Source organism: Salmo salar, chromosome ssa12, assembly GCF_905237065.1.
Source record: "Salmo salar chromosome ssa12, Ssal_v3.1, whole genome shotgun sequence".
In the NCBI taxonomy this organism is placed as follows: Eukaryota; Metazoa; Chordata; class Actinopteri; order Salmoniformes; family Salmonidae; genus Salmo; species Salmo salar.
Genome location: NC_059453.1, coordinates 64268605 through 64290218, shown reverse-complemented (window position 1 = coordinate 64290218; position 21614 = coordinate 64268605). Strand labels below are relative to the sequence as shown.

At 43.7% G+C, this 21614-nt stretch overlaps 1 protein-coding gene across 4 annotated transcripts in view; it reads right to left on the bottom strand.

The window, feature by feature from the left end:
- rad18 (RAD18 E3 ubiquitin protein ligase) overlaps positions 1 to 21614 on the bottom strand; it is a 97334-nt gene that overhangs the window by 24530 nt on the left and 51190 nt on the right. For 2 of the 4 annotated variants that reach the window (XM_014132861.2, XM_014132862.2), the window contains exons 10-11: positions 18446 to 18586; positions 10362 to 10530 (exon numbers count right to left, since the gene is read on the bottom strand). In XM_014132861.2, coding sequence (XP_013988336.1) covers positions 10362 to 10530; positions 18446 to 18586 — 310 coding nt within the window. Of the gene's footprint in view, positions 1 to 5882; positions 6951 to 10361; positions 10531 to 18445; positions 18587 to 21614 lie in introns of those variants that run through there. The other 2 variants (XR_001319692.2, XM_014132864.2) reach the window with 2 other exon arrangements.

The following is a 21614-nucleotide window of genomic DNA, read 5'->3' as shown; positions in this document are numbered from 1 at the left end:
ATTAGTTCTATGCGACGGCGTGTGGGGACCGTGGCGGGAGAAAAGTGATATCCCGCACAGGGTTTCCGTTAGCCAGTAATAGCCGGCAAAAAAATGAAAAGCCAATATATAAAACTGCCGCCGCTCAATTGTCCGGAAGAAGAAAAAAAATCTAATTGAAAAATAAGGCTTTTTAGCCTATTCATTGATGGAAATATATATATATTTTTTTAACCTTTATTTAACTAGGCAAGTCAGTTAAGAACAGATTCTTATTTACAATGACGGCCTACCAAAAGGAAAAAGGCCTCATGCGGGGACGGGGGCTGGGATTAAAAATATAAATATTAAGGATGCAACGGTACAGTGGGCCCACGGTTTGGTATGTACCACGGTTTGTGGGCAACGGTAACGGTAGAGTTTCGATATCTTTACATCACCCTTTAAACAATGAACCCTTTATTTTGCCTATAGACAAATACAACTTTCCATTCAGAAAAATGGCAGCATGACTGACTAGGCCTGGTTTCTGTCACAACTGTATGAAATCAAGGGGAGAAAAAAAATATAAACTTAAAAGTGCTTCTTAGCTTTGACAACCTGTAGCTCTTCATCTCCCAATCCAGTACATAGTGAACCGTCACAGTGAGGTAGCTTTGAGTTGCTCTGGAGGTCCAACTATCAGTGGAGAGAGCTAGATAGGGTGTCTGTGTCAATTCCTTTTCAATTTCTCTCCGTGATGTTTCATAGAGTTTGGGAATTACTTTGCTGCTGAAATGTGTGCGGGAGGGGACATTGTAACACGGTTACATTTATTTTACACACCACACTGTCAGATTTCAAAAAGGCTTTACAACGAAAGCAAAACATTAGATTATGTCAGCAGAGTACCCAGCCAGAAATAATCAGACACCCATTTTTCAAGCTAGCATATAATGTCACATAAACCCAAACCACAGCTAAATGCAGCACTAACCTTTGATGATCTTCATCAGATGACAACCCTAGGACATTATGTTATACAATACATGCATGTTTTGTTCAATCAAGTTCATATTTATATCAAAAAACTGCTTTTTACATTAGCATGTGACGTTCAGAACTAGCATACCCCCCCGCAAACTTCCGGTGAATTTACTAAATTACTCACGATAAACGTTCACAAAAAACATAATTATTTTAAGAATTATAGATACAGAACTCCTCTATGCACTCGCTATGTCCGATTTTAAAATAGCTTTTCGGTGAAAGCACATTTTGCAATATTCTAAGTAGATAGCCCGGCATCACAGGGCTAGCTATTTAGACACCCACCAAGTTTGGCACTCACCAAAGTCAGATTTACTATAAGAAAAATGTTATTACCTTTGCTGTTCTTCGTCAGAATGCACTCCCAGGACTTCTACTTCAATAACAAATGTTGGTTTGGTTGAAAATAATCCATAGTTATGTTCAAATATCCTCTGTTTTGTTCGTGCGTTCAAGACACTATCCGAAGTGTAAAGAAGGGTGACGCGCCCGACGCGTTTCGTGACGAAAAAATTCTAAATATTCCATTACCGTACTTCGAAGTATGTCAACCGCTGTTTAAAATCAATTTTTATGCCATTTTTCTCGTAAAAAAGCAATAATATTCCGACCGGGAATCTGTGTTTTAGTACAATGAGAGAGAAAATAAAAACATGGGGTCGCCTCGTGCACGCGCCTCAGTCTCATTGTCCTCTGATAGCGCCTTTGGTAAGTGGTCTAATGTTTTTCAGCCAGGGGCTGCCTCGACATCATTCAGCTTTTTCCCGGGTTCTGAGAGCCTATGGGAGCCGTAGGAAGTGTCACGTTACAGCAAAGATCCTAAGTTTTCAATAAAAAGAGTCAAGAAGCCCAAGGAATGGTCAGAGAGGGCACTTCCTGTACAGAATCTTCAGGTTTTTGCATGCCATATGAGTTCTGTTATACTCACAGACACCATTCAAACAGTTTTAGAAACTTTAGGGTGTTTTCTATCCAAAGCCAATAATTATATGCATATTCTAGTTTCTGGGCAGTAGTAATAACCAGATTAAATCGGGTACGTTTTTTTATCCGGCCGTGTAAATACTGCCCCCTAACCCTAACAGGTTAAACAGCTTGGAAAATTCAAGAAAATTATGTCATGGCTTTAGAAGCTTCTGATAGGCTAATTGACATAATTTGAGTCAATTGGAGGTGTACCTGTGGATGTATTTCAAGGCCTACCTTCAAACTCAGTGCCTCTTTGCTTGACATCATGGGAAAATCAAAAGAAATCAGCCAAGACCTCAGGAAAAAAGTTGGAGACCTCCACAAGTCTGGTTCATCCTTGGGAGCAATTTCCAAATGCCTGAAGGTACCATGTTCATCTGTACAAACAATAGTACACAAGTATAAACAGCGTGGAACCACGCAGCCATCATACCACTCAGGAAAGAGACTCGTTCTGTCTCAGAGATGAATGTACTTTGGTGCGAAGAGTGCAAATGAATCCCAGAACAGCAAAGGACCTTGTGAAGATGCTGGAGGAAACAGGTACAAAGTATCTATATCCACATTAAAACGAGTCCTATATCGACACAACCAGAAAGGCTGCACAGCAAGGAAGAAGCCACTGCTCCAAAACCACAATTTGCAACTGCACATGGGGACAAAGACCGTACTTTTTGGAGAAATGTCCTGTGCTCTGATCTGATGAAAGAAAAATAGAACTGTTTGGCCATAATGACCATCGTTATGTTTGGAGGAAAAAGGGGGAGGCTTGCAAGCCGAAGAACACCATCCCAACCGTGAAGCACGGGGGTGGCAGCATCATGTTGTGGGGGTGCTTTACTGCAGGAGGGACTGGTGCACTTCACAAAATAGATGGCATCATGAGGGAGGAAAATGATGTGGATATATTGAAGCAACATCTCAAGATATCAGTCAGGAAGTTAATGCTTGGTCGCAAATGAGTCTTCCAAATGGACAATGACCCCACGCATACTTCCAAAGTTGTGGGAAAAACGGCTTAAGGACAACAAAGTCAAGGTATTGGAGTGGCCTTCACAAAGCCCTGACCTCAATCCTACAGAAAGTTTGTGGGCAGAACTGAAAAAGCGTGTGCGAGCAAGGAGGTCTACAAACCTGACCCAGTTACACCAGCTCTGTCAGGAGGAATGGGCCAAAATTCACCCAACATATTGTGGGAAGCTTGTGGAAGGCTACCCGAAACGTTTGACCCAAGTTAAACAATTTAAAGGCAATGCTACCAAACACTAATTTAGTGTATGTAAACTTCTGACCACTGGGAATGTGATGAAAGAAATAAAAACTGAAATAAATCATTCTCTGTACTATTATTCTGACATTTCACATTCTTAAAATAAAGTGGTGATCCTAACTGACCTAAGACAGGGAATATTTACTAGGATTAAATGTCAGGAATTGTGATAAACTGAGTTTAAATGTATTTGGCTAAGGTGTATGTAAACTTCCAACTTCAACTGTATATACACCGGTTCTGAAAGGCCCCAGAGTCTGCAACACCACAAAGCAAGGGGCACCACCAAGCAAGCGGCACCATGAAGACCAAAGAGCTCTTAAAACAGGTCAGGGTCAAAGTTGTGGAGAAGTACAGATCAGGGTTGGGTTATAAAAAAATATCAGAAACTTTGAACATCCCACGGAGCACCATTAAATCCATTATTAAAAAATGGAAAGAATATGGCACCACAACAAACCTGCCAAGAGAGGGCCGCCCACCAAATCTCACGGACCAGGCAAGGAGGGCATTAATCAGAGAGGCAACAAAGAAACCAAAGATAACCCTGAAGGAGCTGCAAAGCTCCACAGTGGAGATTGGAATATCTGTCCATAGGACCACTTTAAGCCGTACACTCCACGGAGCTGGGCTTTACAGAAGAGTGGGCAGAAAAAAGCCATTGCTTAAAGAAAAAAATAAGCAAACACATTTGGTGTTCGCCAAAAGGCATGTGGGAAACTCCCCAAACATATGGAAGAAGGTAATCTGGTCAGATGAGACAAAATTCAATTTTTTTGGCCAACAAGGAAAACGCCATGTCTGGTACAAACCCAATACTTCCCATCACCCCGAGAACACCATCCCTAAAGTGAAGCATGGTGGTGGCAGCATTATGCTGTGGGAATGTTTTTCATCGGAAGGGACTGCGAAACTGGTCAGAATTGAAGGAATGATGGCGCTAAATACAGGGAAATTCTTGAGGGAAACTTGTATCGGTTTTCCAACAGATTTGAGACTGGGACAGAGGTTCACCTTCCAGCAGGACAATGACCCTAAGCATACTGCTAAAGCAACACTCAAGTGGTTTAAGGGGAAACATTTAAATGTCTTGGAATGGCCTAGTCAAAGCCCAGACCTCAATCCAATTGAGAATCTATGGTGTGACTAAAAGATTGCTGTACACCAGCGAAACCCATCCAACTTGAAGAAGCTAGAGAAGTTTTGCCTTGAAGAATGGGCAAAAATCCCAGTGGCTATACGTGCCAAGCTTACAGAGACTTGCAGCTGTAATTGCTGCAAAAGGTGGCTCAAAAAAGTATGGACTTTTGGGGGGGTGAATCGTTACGCTCAAGTTCAGTTTCTTGTCTTATTTCTTGTTTATTTCTCAATAAAAAATATTTTGCATCTTCAAAGTGGTAGGCATGTTGTGTAAATCAAATGATATAAACCCCCCAAAAATATATTTTAATTCCAGGTTGTAAATTTATCTGACTATTCACAACAATTGTATTATTGTGTGCATGTAACCATACTCGTTGACCTACAAACCAAAATTCAGAGTAAACCACCCTCCCGCTTAGCCTCTTCCTCTCTGCTGGTGACAAATTGCGAGAAGCATTGCAGGAAGTGTAACCCATTAATGGAAATTATTGCGTCAAAATACCAGGCAGCCATTACATATTTTTTACAAGGGTTATTTTATTTTCATGACGGTCTTCATTCATAACTGTTGGTTACACGGTTATACGGTAATTGTGCCAGCCCTAATTGTGCCATCGCATTACATGGGTTTTTTAAATAAATCCCTTACTTGGCATATCCCATGGTCATCATATCAAGCAGCTAATTTTGGCCTGGATGAAATACAAAAGCCGGGATGATGTGAGGTTTACTGAGTCCTTTATCCAAAAATAGTAGCTGAAAGGATGGTTCAAACTTGGCTGTGGAACAGAGGAATGGGAAGTGTGTGTGGTGCCAGGCATAATCAAATATGACCCGATTTGGCTTGAATCCCCTGAGATCAGTGTCTTGGGGCCACGGAGGGCCTGGGAGGCAGGTAAGGACAACCCAGGACAAGGAGCCCATCTACATGGATTAAACCAGGCCTCTTTGAAGCTGGTTCTTTTCATTGGAAGGCTATTAATATTAATAATGAAAAGCCCAGCGTGAATACTTCCTGGCCAGGGGAAAATGAACAAAAAATTATAAACTAACGGAGAGGAACCTCTAGCGAACTTCTGACTGCTAATAAAACACTTTATCAGTGGATTAACTCTCGCTTTGTAAAAACTACACAGCCCCTCTGAGTCCATTAAATGAATGAGTCGATATACTGGGATGGGAGGGGTTAACACCTTTTAATAGCCTAACTCAAAAACGACTAGCTTATTTGACGTTGCAGAACTTTTACTCACTTGTTCAGTTTCATCTTTATACTGAAGAGAAATTGATCAGAAAAGTAAATCCTTGTCATACATTGTGTTGCCCATGCTACACTCCTTGGCTTAATCTACAGTGCTTCCGGAAAGCATTCAGACCCCTTGACTTTTTGTACATGTTGTTACGTTACAGCCTTATTCTAAAATGGATAAAAGAATCTATCTACACACAATACCCCATACACAATACCCCATAATGACAAAGCGAAAACCGGTTTTTAGAAATGTTTAGCAAATGTATTAAACAGGAAAAAAAACATATTTACTAGTACTTTGTAGTACTTTGTTCAAGCTTAAGATGGCTATTTAAGTGAAAATGATTTCAGCCCTAAGTCGGCCTTTTTGAAAGTGAAGTTTGTAAGTTCTTCATATAGCCTTATCACAATATAAATATCATGTATGTAGCCTACTCACTATTTCAGTGTTATTTTAGCAAAATTTTCCTTTATATTACTCTCTTCTCTTGAAAGTAAATCAATACATGTCAGGGGGACTTAAAAATAAAATCAATAAAGCAAATGGAGGCTGAAGAAACTGCCATAGTGTGCAGAAGGAATGAGATTCACCAGAAAGAACAACCGGAGAGAACCACAAAAAAGCAAACACATTGGGTCAATCTATTCCAAACACCTGCGTTGAGCAGCCCGGATTGATCCCATAATGAGCAGAAAGCTCAAAGTAATGTTTCTCTCCTAAACATTAAATCAAAACCAAACAAGGACCTGCTTATAGTATGTACCTCCATACGGCTGGCCTTTCACTTATGTAAGATTAGAAGACAGCATTAAATGTTCTCTTCAGAGATGCTCTAACCCAACACCTGTGGAGAGTGCAGCAAAACTTCTCAGGATTCTTCAACAACACCCCTCTATGCAAGTTGAATTAATTAAAAGAGCTTTTCATCACTTTGCCTGGACAAAGATACATTTTTTATCACTGTGTGGGGAATAAAAAAATACTTTTGTGAAGAGCTCTTCTCCCAAAGATGGTCTTTGAGGGCTGTATAGTCCCTTTGAAGTTCTCGACTGTGGAACAGGGAGCAAACAGAATAGCCTAATTAGTACACCATTGGGTAAAAAAGCTGATGCATTTTTGTGTTATCTCCTAACAGTAACATGACAGCCTACCACATAAAGAGAGCTCTAATAGGCGCTGACAGGTGAGTAATGATTGTACAGACAGAAGAGACGGCACAAACCTGGAGGCCTCATCTCCCTCTGCTCAGCCTGGGGTTCACACTCACACAGGATCACAAGGTGACCTCCAGAAGCAGGACTGAAAAACTGTAGCATTATAATCATATGAATGGAAACAGGAATAAATTCGAAACAGTGTGACACCTGGTGAGAAGATTTCTATTTGATGACCAAAAAATTCATCTGCTCCAGCAGCTGTGAGGAATATTCAGTAATGGCTGACTCTCACCAGAAAGACCATGTAAACCCTGGATGGGATGGATAAATGATGAGAAGGATATATGCAATCGATTTTTAGCAAGCCTTTTCTGAAAGAGGAAGCCAATATTTGTTAATATCTCCCTGGAAGTCCTAATAAAACACCTTTACAAGACATTTACATGCCTTAATGCAGCCAAACAGAGAGTAGATTGGCTCTGGAAGGTGAGAGCACTCCTCTTGGTGCCCCTCCAGGGGAAGACTAATGAAATGTCTATCTGCATAAAGAGTTAAGTAGGTAGGTGGGCTGTAGCAACTGGTAGGGCTAATGCCTGGCTGTTAGCTATTAGAGCAGGCTGCTGGAGCGTGGAGCAGCTCTCCGTCTGACTGACTAACTGGCTCATTACTGGGGGGAGTGGGAGAGAGGTCTGACCAAGTGCTGCTCTGATGATAGCGCCGGCTAAGAGGCAATTTAACTGGTGTGGTTCAGAGCATTGTTAGGTGTCCGAGTCCCCAGCTGGTAGCCGAGCCAGGCGGTGGCTTTATCAGAGGCAGGTGATGTGCACACACACACACACACACACACACACACACACACACACACACACACACACAGGGTTATAATTCATTATCACACCTGCCAGATTTCACACAGACACACTTCCAGCTCCATACAGGCAGAATGTGGGGCGACAGAAAAGCATATTTGCGTGAAACTCTAGGGCCTCATATGAATAGGAGCAGGTCAATGGAACATTAGCCTCTGCCAAAAAAAAAAAACTTGCTGTATAGAGCTCTAAATTGTGGTGGGAGTCTGGACATCTCATAGTGCTTATTTGATAAGGCCCTCTGGCACACAGCATACACAGGTCTGACACTCTGAACAAGGGAACACACTATTAATTACATTCTGTAGCTGATGGCTCTACGAATCTGCATCCTTTGGGGTCCAGGTCGATATTCCAGACAAAAGCAGCACGTGTTCAATTAACAGCTTCCTGGCTCACGACCAGCTTCCTTGAAAAAATATATTTTCAAAACAATAATGTATACTGCTCAAAAAAATAAAGGGAACACTTAAACAACACAATGTAACTCCAAGTCAATCACACTTCTGTGAAATCAAACTGTCCACTTAGGAAGCAACACTGATTGACAATAAATTTCACATGCTGTTGTGCAAATGGAATAGACAACAGGTGGAAATTATAGGCAATTAGCAAGACACCCCCAATAAAGGAGTGGTTCTGCAGGTGGTAACCACAGACCACTTCTCAGTTCCTATGCTTCCTGGCTGATGTTTTGGTCACTTTTGAGTGCTGGCGGTGCTTTCACTCTAGTGGTAGCATGAGACAGAGTCTACAACCCACACAAGTGGCTCAGGTAGTGCAGCTCATCCAGGATGGCACATCAATGCGAGCTGTGGCAAGAAGGTTTGCTGTGTCTGTCAGCGTAGTGTCCAGAGCATGGAGGTGCTATCAGGAGACAGGCCAGTACATCAGGAGACGTGGAGGAGGCCGTAGGAGGGCAACAACCCAGCAGCAGGACCGCTACCTCCGCCTTTGTGGAAGGAGGAGCACTGCCAGAGCCCTGCAAAATGACCTCCAGCAGGCCACAAATGTGCATGTGTCTGCTCAAACGGTCAGAAACAGACTCCATGAGGGTAGTATGAGGGCCCGATGTCCACAGGTGGGGGTTGTGCTTACAGCCCAACACCGTGCAGGACGTTTGGCATTTGTCAGAGAACACCAAGATTGGCAAATTCGCCACTGGCGCCCTGTGCTCTTCACAGATGAAAGCAGATTCACACTGAGCACATGTGACAGACGTGACAGTCTGGAGACGCCGTGGAGAACGTTCTGCTGCCTGCAACATCCTCCAGCATGACCGGTTTGGCGGTGGGTCAGTCATGGTGTGGGGTGGCATTTCTTTGGGGGGCCGCACAGCCCTCCATGTGCTCGCCAGAGGTAGCCTGACTGCCATTAGGTACCGAGATGAGATCCTCAGACTCCTTGTGAGACCATATGCTGGTGCGGTTGGCCCTGGGTTCCTCCTAATGCAAGACAATGCTAGACCTCATGTGGCTGGAGTGTGTCAGCAGTTCCTGCAAGAGGAAGGCATTGATGCTATGGACTGGCCCACCCGTTCCCCAGACCTGAATCCAATTGAGCACATCTGGGACATCATGTCTCGCTCCATCCACCAACGCCACGTTGCACCACAGACTGTCCAGGAGTTGGCGGATGCTTTAGTCCAGGTCTGGGAGGAGATCCCTCAGGAGACCATCCACCACCTCATCAGGAGCATGCCCAGGCATTGTAGGGAGGTCATACAGGCACGTGGAGGCCACACACACTACTGAGCCTCATTTTGACTTGTTTTAAGGATATTACATCAAAGTTGGATCAGCCTGTACTGTGGTTTTCCACTATAATTTTGAGTGTGACTCCAAATCCAGACCTCCATGGGTTGATAAATTGGATTTCCATTGATTATTTTTGTGTGATTTTGTTGTCAGCACATTCAACTATGTAAAGAAAAAAGTATTTAATAAGATTTTTTCATTCATTCAGATCTAGGATGTGTTATTTTAGTGTTCCCTTTATTGTTTTGAGCAGTGTATATTGTTCCAATACTATATATCAACATTTTTAATATATCAATCTCTGTAAAAATATAAATCTACCATAGAGTTTTTTTTTCTTTGATCAGTTGACGTTAGTAACTTGTCCCAACCCTGTTTTGATAAGAGCTAGGTACTGTTAGGTATCTGTGACTGATTTGGAGTGTTATGTTCAACACGTAACTTTAGTCTTCAACTAGCCAACCTTGCGGTGTCTTTCTAAATTAAAGGCAATTTAAACTATTCTGGGCTGAAGTGCAGGCAGGCTGTGGGGGTATGAATGCTGATAGAACTCTTTCCAGAGGCCAGCAACGAGCTGTGTGAGTCAGAACCAACTCAATACTCCCGCTGAGAGTCCGACTTTAGTTTCACACAGAGTTCCTCAGTAATACCACACACACACACAACAGCTCTCCTGTTTTGAGAGCTGTGAAGCATTGAAACAGAGAAACCCCGAGAAGACAAGTCAAATGTCTGCTTATTGAGGAGTGGAGAATCAGCTATTCAGCTGGCTTGGGGTGAAGTTTCCCCAAGGTACAGATCTTGAATCAGATCAAGAATACACTTCCCCAATCCTAACCTTAACCATTAGTTGGTAAAATGCACAACGGACCCAAGATCAGTGTCTAGGGGCAACTTCACCCTAATCAATTCTGCCGTCTCCTGGGCTCGCTCACCTGCTGATGGACACGTCACTGAGACAGCTGGGTGACCTGGAAATGACCTCTACAACAGAAGGCTGCTGCTGCTCCTCAGAGGGCTCCTGTACTGGTGATGTCATCAATATGCAGAAGGCCTCTGAGTCACTGGGACTGGGATCCCTCTGTTCCTGTTCTGCTGCTTTATCTACAGAAAGGAGGGGAAAGAACATGGACAGTACTAATGATCATGTCATAAAAAACTGGTAGAAAATCAATCATTGGTGAAAATGAGCTGTCAGGAATCTATGTTGGGAAACTGTCCTTGACAACCATGTCTTTCAAATCTGGATCTGTCCTGTTTTAACGTTGTACACATGATGTGTGAGCAGGCTGCATGATAGATGCTAAAGTCATCCATGTCAATTTCTATCTTTATCATAGATATTTCCCCAATGTAATGTTCAAAATGACTTTAACCACAAACAAACCACTGTGTCTTCTAGGCGGTGGGCAAAATATATGACCAGCAGTTAATGGTATTCTATGCATTATAAATATGATTACCTGACGTTTCGTTCTGTGATGGGGGAATTCCATGTAAAGCAATGAAACGCTTGATTTGTCGACAGTTAAAACACCATGTGGTTGTTGTTTTTTTCAAGATGAAAGCAAACAGAATGCTAGGTAGTGCTAGGTACTAACAGCCAATACAGCACGGGCTGGAAGCTATAGCAAGCATCAATTGGTCAATCGTGCTGCAATATCCCCAATAATTAGCATACTGTTAAGCTTCCCCAACTTAATGTTCACGCACTGATCACCGAGCTCCTCTAGCTTCACTCACTTTGACACTAGATCTTTCCTTTTATCGAAAATTAATAGGCGCCATCATTTTGTTGGCAGCCACTGCTTTTAGTGGACTACAAGTGTGACCTTTTTCAAGACATTCAACACACTGAATCCCAAAAGAGCTCTTGTGGGTGTGTTGCATGTCAGCCAAAAAATATATACATAATAACTTACGCGACAGGTTATGGCAGTATGCTTCCACGTTTTATGCAATACATGTGTATCTTTTTTGGCTGACGTGCCAAAGACGAACCACACATGCAGAGGTAATAGTGTGTGTATTGACTTTCAAAATGAATTGTACTCTGGGGCTGTAATTAATTCCCTGCACTACATGAGACAGCACGGGTATGGTGGTGTGCATGTTAACAAGCATCTTTAAAGGGGTAGGACTAAAGACGTCAGCATGCTTCAGTTCAGCTGGCGCCTAGCCGAACTCAGCAAGCCGAACCGAACGAGTGTACTTGTATACTCCCTTAAGACCTTTGCTTGAAAAACAGGAAAAAAAGCGGCAATAGTACTATTTGTCCTTTTTGAGTCGCCGTAACAACTATACACTTTCTCAAAATAGACGGGATTAATTTAAGCTACCTCAAGAAATCTGTCATTAATATTGACGTTTTTGCCAAAGAGATCTTAGATGCGCAATTTTAAAGGATGTTTGGTGCACTATTTTTCAATAAAATGACAAAGATTTTGAAGGAGCCCTACTGTTGACCAATCACCGACGAAGGGGCGAAGACTTCGGCTCTGAACTTCGGCTTCCCTCCAGGAAAAATGTTGTGTGCAAGAACAGCTGAAAAAAAAAAACTCACTGAAGTCCAAAACGAACAAAAACGCCACAAAATATCTTCATAATATATGAACGAACACTATAGAGTTCATGCATCTAACTTTTGGCTGGGAAGCATGCGGACACCTTTTTTAATGCCCACATTGAAACAACACTATAACAGAACACGTATCAGAGCCAATATGAGAGGGCTCAAATAAGCTGTCTCCACATTTTTTTATTTCACCTTTATTTAACCAGGTAGGCCAGTTGAGAACAAGTTCTCATGTACAACTGCGACCTGGCCAAGATAAAGCAAAGCAGTTCGACAAAAACAACAACACAGAGTTACACATGGGATAAACAAACGTACAGTCAATAACACAATAGAAAAATCTATATACAGTGTTTTTTCAAATGTAGTAAGATTAGGGATGTCAGGGAATAAATAGGCCACAGTGGCGAAATTAATTTCAATTTAGCATTAAAACTGGAGTGATAGATGTGAAGATGATGATGAGAAAGTAGGGATACTGTAGTGCAAAATAGCAAAAATAAATAACAATATGCGGATGAGGCAGTTGAGTGGGCAATTTACAGATGGGCTGTGTACATGTGCAGTGATCGGTAAGCTGCTCTGACAGCTGATGCTTAAAGTTAGTGAGGGAGATATAAGTCTCCAGCTTCAGGGATTTTTGCAATTCGTTCCAGTCAATGGCAGCAGAGAACTGGAAGGAAAGGCGGCCAAAGAGGTGTTGGCTTTGGGGATGACCAGTGAAATATACCTGCTGGAGCGCATGCTACGGGTGGGAGTTGCTATGGTGACCAGTGAGCTGAGATAAGGCGGGGCTTTACCTAGCAAAGACTTATAGATGACCTGGAGCCAGTGGGTTTGGCAACGAATATGAAGCGAGAGCCAGCCAACGAGAGCATACATGTCGCAATGGTGGGTCGTATATGGGGCTTTGGTGACAAAACGAATGGCACTGTGATAGACTACATGCAATTTGCTGAGTAGAGTGTTGGAGGCTATTTTGTAAATGACATCGCCGAAGTCAAGGATCGGTAGGATAGTCAGTTTTACGTGGGTATGTTTAGCAGCATGAGTGAAGGAGGCTTTGTTGCGAAATAGGAAGCCGATTCTAGATTTAATTTTGGATTGGAGATGCTTAATGTGAGTCTGGAAGGAGAGTTTACAGTCTAACCAGACACCTAGGTATTTGTAAGGCGGGTGTGGGCAGCGATCGGTTGAAGAGCATGCATGTAGTTTTACTAGCATTTAAGAGCAGTTGGAGGCCACGGAAGGAGTGTTGTATGGCACTGAAGCTCGTTTGGAGGTTTGTTAACACAGTGTCCAAAGAAGGGCCAGAAGTATACAGAATGGTGTCGTCTGCGTAGAGGTGGATCAGAGACTCACCAGCAGCAAGAGCAACATCATTGATATATACAGAGAAAAGAATCAGCCTGAGAATTGAACCCTGTGGCACCCCCATAGAGACTGCCATAGGTCCAGACAACAGGCCCTCCAATTTGACACACTGAACTCTGTCTGAGAAGTAGTTGGTGAACCAGGCGAGGCAGTCATTTGAGAAACCAAGGCTGTTGAGTCTGTCGATAAGAATGTGGTGATTGACAGAGTGGAAAGCATTGGCCAGGTCGATGAAGACGGCTGCACAGCACTGTCTTTTATTGATGGCGGTTATGATATCGTTTAGGTCCTTGAGCGTGGCTGAGGTGCACCCATGACAAGCTCGGAAACCAGATTGCGGAGAAGGTACGGTGGGATTTGAAATGGTCTGTGATCTGTTTGTTAACTTGGCTTTCAAAGACTTTAAAAAGGCAAGGCAGGACAGATATGGGTCTGTAACAGTTTGGGTCTAGAGTGTCTCCCCCTTTGAAGAGGGGGATGACAACAGCAGCTTTCCAATCTTTTGGGATCTCAGACAAAACGAAAGAGAGTTTGAAAAGGCTACTAATAGGGGTTGCAATAATTGCGGCAGATAATTTTAGAAAGAGAGGGTCCAGATTGTCTAGCCCAGCTGATTTGTAAGGGTCCAGATTATGCAGCTCTTTCAGAACATCAGCTATCTGTATTTGGGTGAAGGAGAAGCGGGGGGGGGGCTTGGGCAAGTTGCTGCGGGGGGTGCAGAACTGTTGGCTGGGGTAGGGGTAGCCAGGTGGAAAGCATGGACAGCCGTAGAAAAATGCTTATTGATATTCTAGATTTCCGTAGATTTATCGGTGATGACAGAGTTTCCTAGCCTCAGTGTAGTGTGCAGCTGGGAGGAGGTGCTCTTATTCTCCATGGACTTTACAGTGTCCCAAAACTTTTTGAAATTTGTGCAACAGGATGAAAATTTCTGTTTGAAAAAGCTAGCCTTTGCTTTCCAAACTGACTGTGTATATTGGTTCCTAACTTCCCTGAAAAGTTGCATATTGCGGGGGCTATTCAATGCTAATGCTGTACGCCACAGGATGTTTTTCTGCTGGTCAAGGGCAGTCAAGTCTGGAGTGAACAGAGGGCTAGATCTGTTCTTAGTAAAAAAAAATGGAATGGGGAATGCTTATTTAAGATGGAGAGGAAAGCACTTTTGAAGAGCAACCAGGCATCCTCTACTGACAGGTTGAGGTCAATATCCTTCCAGGATAGCCAGGCTAGGTCGAATAGAAAGGCCTGCTCGCTGAAGTGTTTTCGGGAGCGTTTGACAGTGATGAGGGGTGGTCATTTGACCACGGACCCGTTACGGATGCAGGCAATGATCGCTGAGGTGTATTTAGAAGGCAAGTTGGTAAGGATGATATCTATGAGAGTGCCGTGTTTACGGATTTAGAGTTGTACCTGGTAGGTTCCTTGATAATTTGTGTGAGATTGAGGGCATCTAGCTTAGATTGTAGGACGGCCGGGGTGTTAACCTCTCTAGGCTAGGCGGGACGAATTCGTCCCACCTACGTAACAGCCACTGCAAGCCTGTGGCGCGATTTTCAAAACGTTAAAAATCCTATTACTTCAATTTCTCAAACATATGACTATTTTACAGCCATTTAAAGACAAGACTCTCGTTAATCTAACCACACTGTCCGATTTCAAAAAGGCTTTACAACGAAAGCAAAACATTAGATTATGTCAGCAGAGTACCAAGCCAGAAATAATCAGACACCCATTTTTCAAGCCAGCATATAATGTCACCAAAACCCAGAAGACAGCTAAATGCAGCACTCACCTTTGATGATCTTCATCAGATGACAACCCTAGGACATTATGTTATACAATACATGCACGTTTTGTTCAATCAAGTTCATATTTATATCAAAAACCAGCTTTTTACATTAGCATGTGACGTTCAGAACTAGCATACCCCCGCAAACTTCCGGGGAATTCGCTAACATTTTACTAAATTACTCACGATAAACGTTCACAAAAAGCATAACAATTATTTTAAGAATTATAGATACAGACCTCCTCTATGCACTCGATATGTCCGATTTTAAAATAGCTTTTGGTGAAAGCACATTTTGCAATATTCTAAGTACATAGCCCAGGCATCACGGGCTCGCTATTTAGACACCCGGCAAGTTTAGCACTCACCATAATCATATTTACTATTATGAAAGTTTGATTACCTTTTGTTGTCTTTGTCAGAATGCACACCCAGAACTGCTACTTCAATAACAAATGTTGGTTTGGTCCAAAATAATCCATCGTTATATCCGAATAGCGGCGTTTTGTTCGATGCGTTCCAGACACTATCCGAAATAGTAAAGAAGTGTCACGCGCATGGCGCAATTCGTGACAATAAAATTCTAAGTATTCCATTACCGTACTTCGAAGCATGTCAACCGCTGTTTAAAATCAATTTTTACGACATTTTTCTCGTAGAAAAGCGATAATATTCCGACAGGGAATCTCCTTTTCGGCAAACAGAGGAAAAAATCCCAAAGGCGGGGGCGGTCGGGGTCACGAGCATAAGCCCAGTGTCCCTTGATCGGCCACTTGAGAAAGGCGATAATGTGTTTCAGCCTGGGGCTGGAATGACGACATTCTGTTTTTTCCCGGGCTCTGAGCGCCTATGGACGACGTGGGAAGTGTCACGTTAGAGCAGAGATCCTTAGTAAATGATAGAGATGGAAAAGAAGTTCAAGAAATGGTCAGACAGGCCACTTCCTGTAAAGGAATCTCTCAGGTTTTGACCTGCCATTTGAGTTCTGTTATACTCACAGACACCATTCAAACAGTTTTAGAAAATTTAGGGTGTTTTCTATCCATATGTAATAAGTATATGCATATTCTAGTTACTGGGTAGGAGTGGTAACCAGATTAAATCGGATATGTTTTTTATCCAGCCGTGTCAATACTGCCCCCTATCCTAAACAGGCTAAGCATATCCCAGTTTAGGTCACCTATCAGTACGAACTCAGAAGACAAATGGGGGGCAATCAATTCACATATGGTGTCCAGGGCACAGCTGGGGGCTGAGGGGGGTCTATAACAAGCGGAAGAAGTTCAAACTGTTTGTGCACAGACCTGGATAGTATGACAGAACTCTGCAGGCTGTCTCTGCAGTAGATTGCAACTCCGCCCCCTTTGGCAGTTCTATCTTGGCGGAAAATGTTGTAGTTGGGGATAGAAATTTCAGAATTTTTGGTGGCCTTCCTAAGCCAGGATTCAGACACGGCTAGGACATCAGGGTTGGTGGAGTGTGCTGAAGCAGTGAATAAAACAAACTTAGGGAGGAGGCTTCTGATGTTAACATGCATGAAACCAAGGCTTTGACGGTTATAGCAGTCAACAAATGAGAGCACTTGGGGAACAGGTGTGGTACTGGGGGCTACAGGGCCTGGGTTAACCTCTACATCACCAGAGGAATAGAGGAGGAGTTGGTTAAGGGTATGGCTAAAGGCTATAAGAACTGGTCGTCTAGTGCGCTGGGAACAGAGAATAAAAGGAGCAGATTTATGGGAGTGGTAGAATAGATTCAGGGCATAATGTACAGACAACGGTATGGTAGGGTGTGTGTACAGTGGAGGTAAACCTCGGAGTTGAGTGACGATGAGAGAGATTGCATCTCTGGGGGCACCAGTTAAGCCAGGCGAGGTCTCCGCATGTATGGAGGGTGGGACAAAAGCGCTATCTAAGGCATGTTGAGCGGGACTGGGGGCTCTACATGAAATAAAACAAAAAGTACTAACCGAGACAGCAGTAGACAAGGCATATTGACATTAAAGAGAGGCATAAAGCAATCACGGGTGTTGATCGGGAGAGATAAGACAGCAATGGGTAAATGGCGATGAATGGACAGAGAGGGTCAGTTAGGTATGCACAGGACCTGAGTTGGAGGCTGGGGCCGACAGATAAACAAAAAGAGGTACAGTGTTAGTGAATAGTCCAGCAGGCATCAGCTGTGTAGCCGAGTGATCATATTTGTCCAATGAGCAGCAATAGGTGAGTAAGGGAGCCGTTCGGTAGTCGCTACTACATGGCGTTCAGAAAGCTAGCGGGCCGGGGCTAGCGGATGGGGCTTCGGCGACATCGCAATGGAAACGCCTGTTGAAACCACATTGGACGATTACGTCGGCAGACCAGTCGTGATGGATCGGCGGGGCTCCGTGTCGACAATAAAGGGTCCAGTCCAATTGGCAAAAGAGGTATTGTAGCCCAATAAGTTAGCTGGTATATGGGTATAGCTCGAGGCTAGCCCAAGGTTAACTGGTGCTTGCTTCTGGACAGAGGCGTTAGCTAACAGTAGCCACTCGATTGCAGCTAGCTAGCTGCGATGATCCGGGGTAATGGTCCAGAGCTTGCGGCAGGAATCCGGTGATGTGGTAGAGAGAAGCAGTCCGATATGCTCTGGGTTGATATCGCGCTGTGCAGACTGGCAGGTATTGTCCGAGGTAAAGCTGGCTGGTGTCCGAGCTAAAGGTGAAGACCGCTAGCCGTGGCTAACGAAGACTGATAGCTAGTAGCTAGTTAGCTGGCTAGCTCCTGATGGAGGTTCCAGTTATAAGGAATAAAAATAGCAGATCTGTACCACATTGGGTGAGGCAGGTTGCAGGAAAGTATATTTAGTTCGTAGATAGAAAGTGAGATTAAAGTATATACGTGAAAAAAAAAAAACTATTTACACGGGATAAGACAAAGACGAGCACATCTTGGAAATTCACATAAAATGCAATGGATTAAAAACATTTTGGGGAGAAAACAGCCTTGTGGCCATGCTGCTGGGTGTATAGCTGAACCCTGATCAACCGTGACCACCTGAAGAGGAGCCATCAGAGGTCTGGGGCTGAGTGACGATGTGAAGGTTGTGATAGCAAATCCCCCTGAACAGGAATACAGAGAGGGTTCTTCATACAGAAACCGTCCCTGCGTCTCTCTCCTTTTGCAAATTACTTATGGACTGTGAGCTCTGCTGGGGAGGCTGGGGGCTGTAAGATATTTTGTGGTGACGGTGCTAACCCCCGTTTAATCCCCTCAACATGTTAATGAGGGTTACGGTGGTACCTGCAGAGCTGGAGCACGCTCTCCGGTCCTCCTCTACTCCCTCATCCCTCACTTTCTGTTTCATCTCCCTCTTCCTGGTCTTTTCCAGGCGACCCCGGACCTGGGCGATAAGGCGGGAGAACTCACTGTTATGCTGCTTCCCTGCAATACAGATGATTAGAGGTAAGAAGCCAGGTGAGGCATGCAGAGATCAGACATGCACATACACAGTAACACACGTAAGCAGACAGATCCTGTTTCTGAATGTTGCATAGAGGGAGAACTGTAGTTCGATTCCCTTTTATACAAAAACCCACATCCAAACGCAGAGAAACAAGCGTGGTTTAAGACCCAGATACATCAAGGCACCTATCATACAAACTCCCTCCTGCTTATTATATCATAACTAGAGGCACGCGCTCTGGAAGATAACCAATGTTAATGTAAGGCCTGGTGTGTTAGAATACAGGACCCTTCTCTGAGTACATTGTGGAGAACAGCGCTATATTCAGTTGCAGTGATGGTAAAGGACAGTGTGTCATGGGAGGTTTGTGGGGATTTTTGGTTTTAAATAGCAGAAGAAAAAAGACAAGGGTTTTACGAATATGATAGACAGACGAGGGTGAGCTCCATAAAAAGGCCCCTCCGAGAGCTTATCAGCCTACACAGAAACAGTTAAATGATAACAAATCAAATTAAACCACAAGTTTCTGCTGGAAAAACAAACTCATTAAGACATGAGTCAAACCAAAAATGAAAACTACACGATTAAGGCAGACAAAGCTATTGGATCAAGTCAGCAGAAGGCATTCAAGTTGAGTGCAAAAACAGATGGGTTCAATTCAGCCAAAAAAACACCAAAGACACATGAAATATTACAATAATAGAACTGAGCACAAACTCCAGAGATTTTTTTTTTTTTCACCTTTATTTAACCAGGTAGGCAAATTGAGAACAAGTTCTCATTTACAATTGTGACCTGGCCAAGATAAAGCAAGCAGTTCGACACATACAACAACAGAGTTACACATGGAGTAAAACAAACATACAGTCAATAATATAGTAGAAAAATAAGTCTACACACAAAGTGAGCAAATGAGGTGAGATAAGGGAGGTAAAGGCAAAAAAGGACATGGTGGTGAAGTAAATACAAATAGCAAGTAAAACACTGGAATGGTAGATTTGCAGTGGAAGAAAGTGCAAAGTAGAAATAGAAATAATGGGGTGCAAAGGAGCAAAATAAATAAATAAATACAGTAAGGGAAGCGGTAGTTGTTTGGGCTAAATTATAGATGGGCTATGTACAGGTGCAGTAATCTGTGAGCTGCTCTGACAGCTGGTGCTTAAAGCTAGTGAAGGAGATAAGTGTTTCCAGTTTTAGAGATTTTTGTAGTTCGTTCCAATCATTGGCAGCAGAGAACTGGAAGGAGAGGCGGCTGAAGGAGGAATTGGCTTTGGGGGTGACCAGAGAGATATACCTGCTGGAGCACGTGCTACAGGTGGGTGCTGCTATGGTGACCAGCGAGCTGAGATAAGCGGGAACTTTACCTAGCAGGGTCTTGTAGATAACCTGGAGCCAGTGGGTTTGGCGACGAGTATGAAGCGAGGGCCAGCCAACGAGAGCGTACAGGTCGCAATGGTGGGTAGTATATGGAGCTTTGGTGACAAAACTGATGGCACTGTGATATACTGCATCCAATTTATTGAGTAGGGTATTGGAGGCTATTTTGTAAATGACATCGCCGAAGTCGGGAATCGGTAGTATGGTCAGTTTTACGAGGGTATGTTTGGCAGCATGAGTGAAAGATGCTTTGTTGCGAAATAGGAAGCCAATTCTAGATTTAACATTGGATTGGAGATGTTTGATGTGAGTCTGGAAGGAGAGTTTACAGTCTAACCAGACAACTAGGCATTTGTAGTTGTCCACATATTCTAAGTCAGAACCGTCCAGAGTAGTGATGCTGGACGGGCGGGCAGGTGCAGGAAGCGATCGGTTGAAGAGCATGCATTTAGTTTTACTTGTATTTAGGAGCAGTTGGAGGCCACGGAAGGAGAGTTGTATGGCATTGAAGCTCGTCTGGAGGGTAGTTAACACAGTGTCCAAAGACGGGCCAGAAGGATACAGAATGGTGTCGTCTGCGTAGAGGTGGATCAGAGACTCACCAGCAGCAAGAGCGACATCATTGATGTAAACAGAGAAAAGAGCCGGCCCAAGAATTGAACCCTGTGGCACCCCCATAGAGACTGCCAGAGGCCCGGACAACAGGCCCTCCGATTTGACACACTGAACTCTATCGGAGAAGTAGTTGGTGAACCAGGCGAGGCAATCATTTGAGAAACCAAGGCTATTGAGTCTGTCGATGAGGATGTGGTGATTGACAGAGTCGAAAGCCTTGGCCAGGTCAATGTATACGGCAGCACAGTATTGTTTCTTATCGATGGCGGTTAAGATATCCTTTAGGACTTTGAGAGTGGCTGAGGTGCACCCATGTCCAGCTCTGAAACCAGATTGCATAGCGGAGAAGGTGCGGTGGGATTCGAAATGGTCGGTAATCTGTTTGTTGACTTGGCTTTCAAAGACTTTAGAAAGGGAGGGTAGGATAGATATAGGTCTGTAGCAGTTTGGGTCAAGAGTGTCCCCCCCTTTGAAGAGCTGGATGACCGTAGCTGCTTTCCAATCTTTGGGAATCTCAGACGACACGAAAGAGAGGTTGAACAGGCTAGTAATAGGGGTTGCAACAATTTCGGCAGATCATTTTAGAAAGGGTCCAGATTGTCTAGCCCGGCTGATTTGTTGGGGTCCAGGTTTTGCAGCTCTTACAGAACATCAGCCGACTGGATTTGGAAGAAGGAGAAATGGGGAAGGCTTGGGCGAGTTGCTGTGGGGGGTGCAGTGCTGTTGCCTGGAGTAGGGGTAGCCAGGTGCAAAGCATGGCCAGCCGTAGAAAAATGCTTATTGAAATTCTCAATTATAGTGGATTTATCGGTGGTGACAGAGTTTCCTATCCTCAGTGCAGTGGGCAGCTGGGAGGAGGTGCTCTTATTCTCCATGGACTTTACAGTGTCCCAGAACCTTTTTGAGTTTGTGTTGCAGGAAGCAAATTTCTGTTTGAAAAAGTTAGCCTTGGCTTTTCCAACTGCCTGTGTATATTGGTTTCTAACTTCCCTGAAAAGTTGCATATCACGGGGG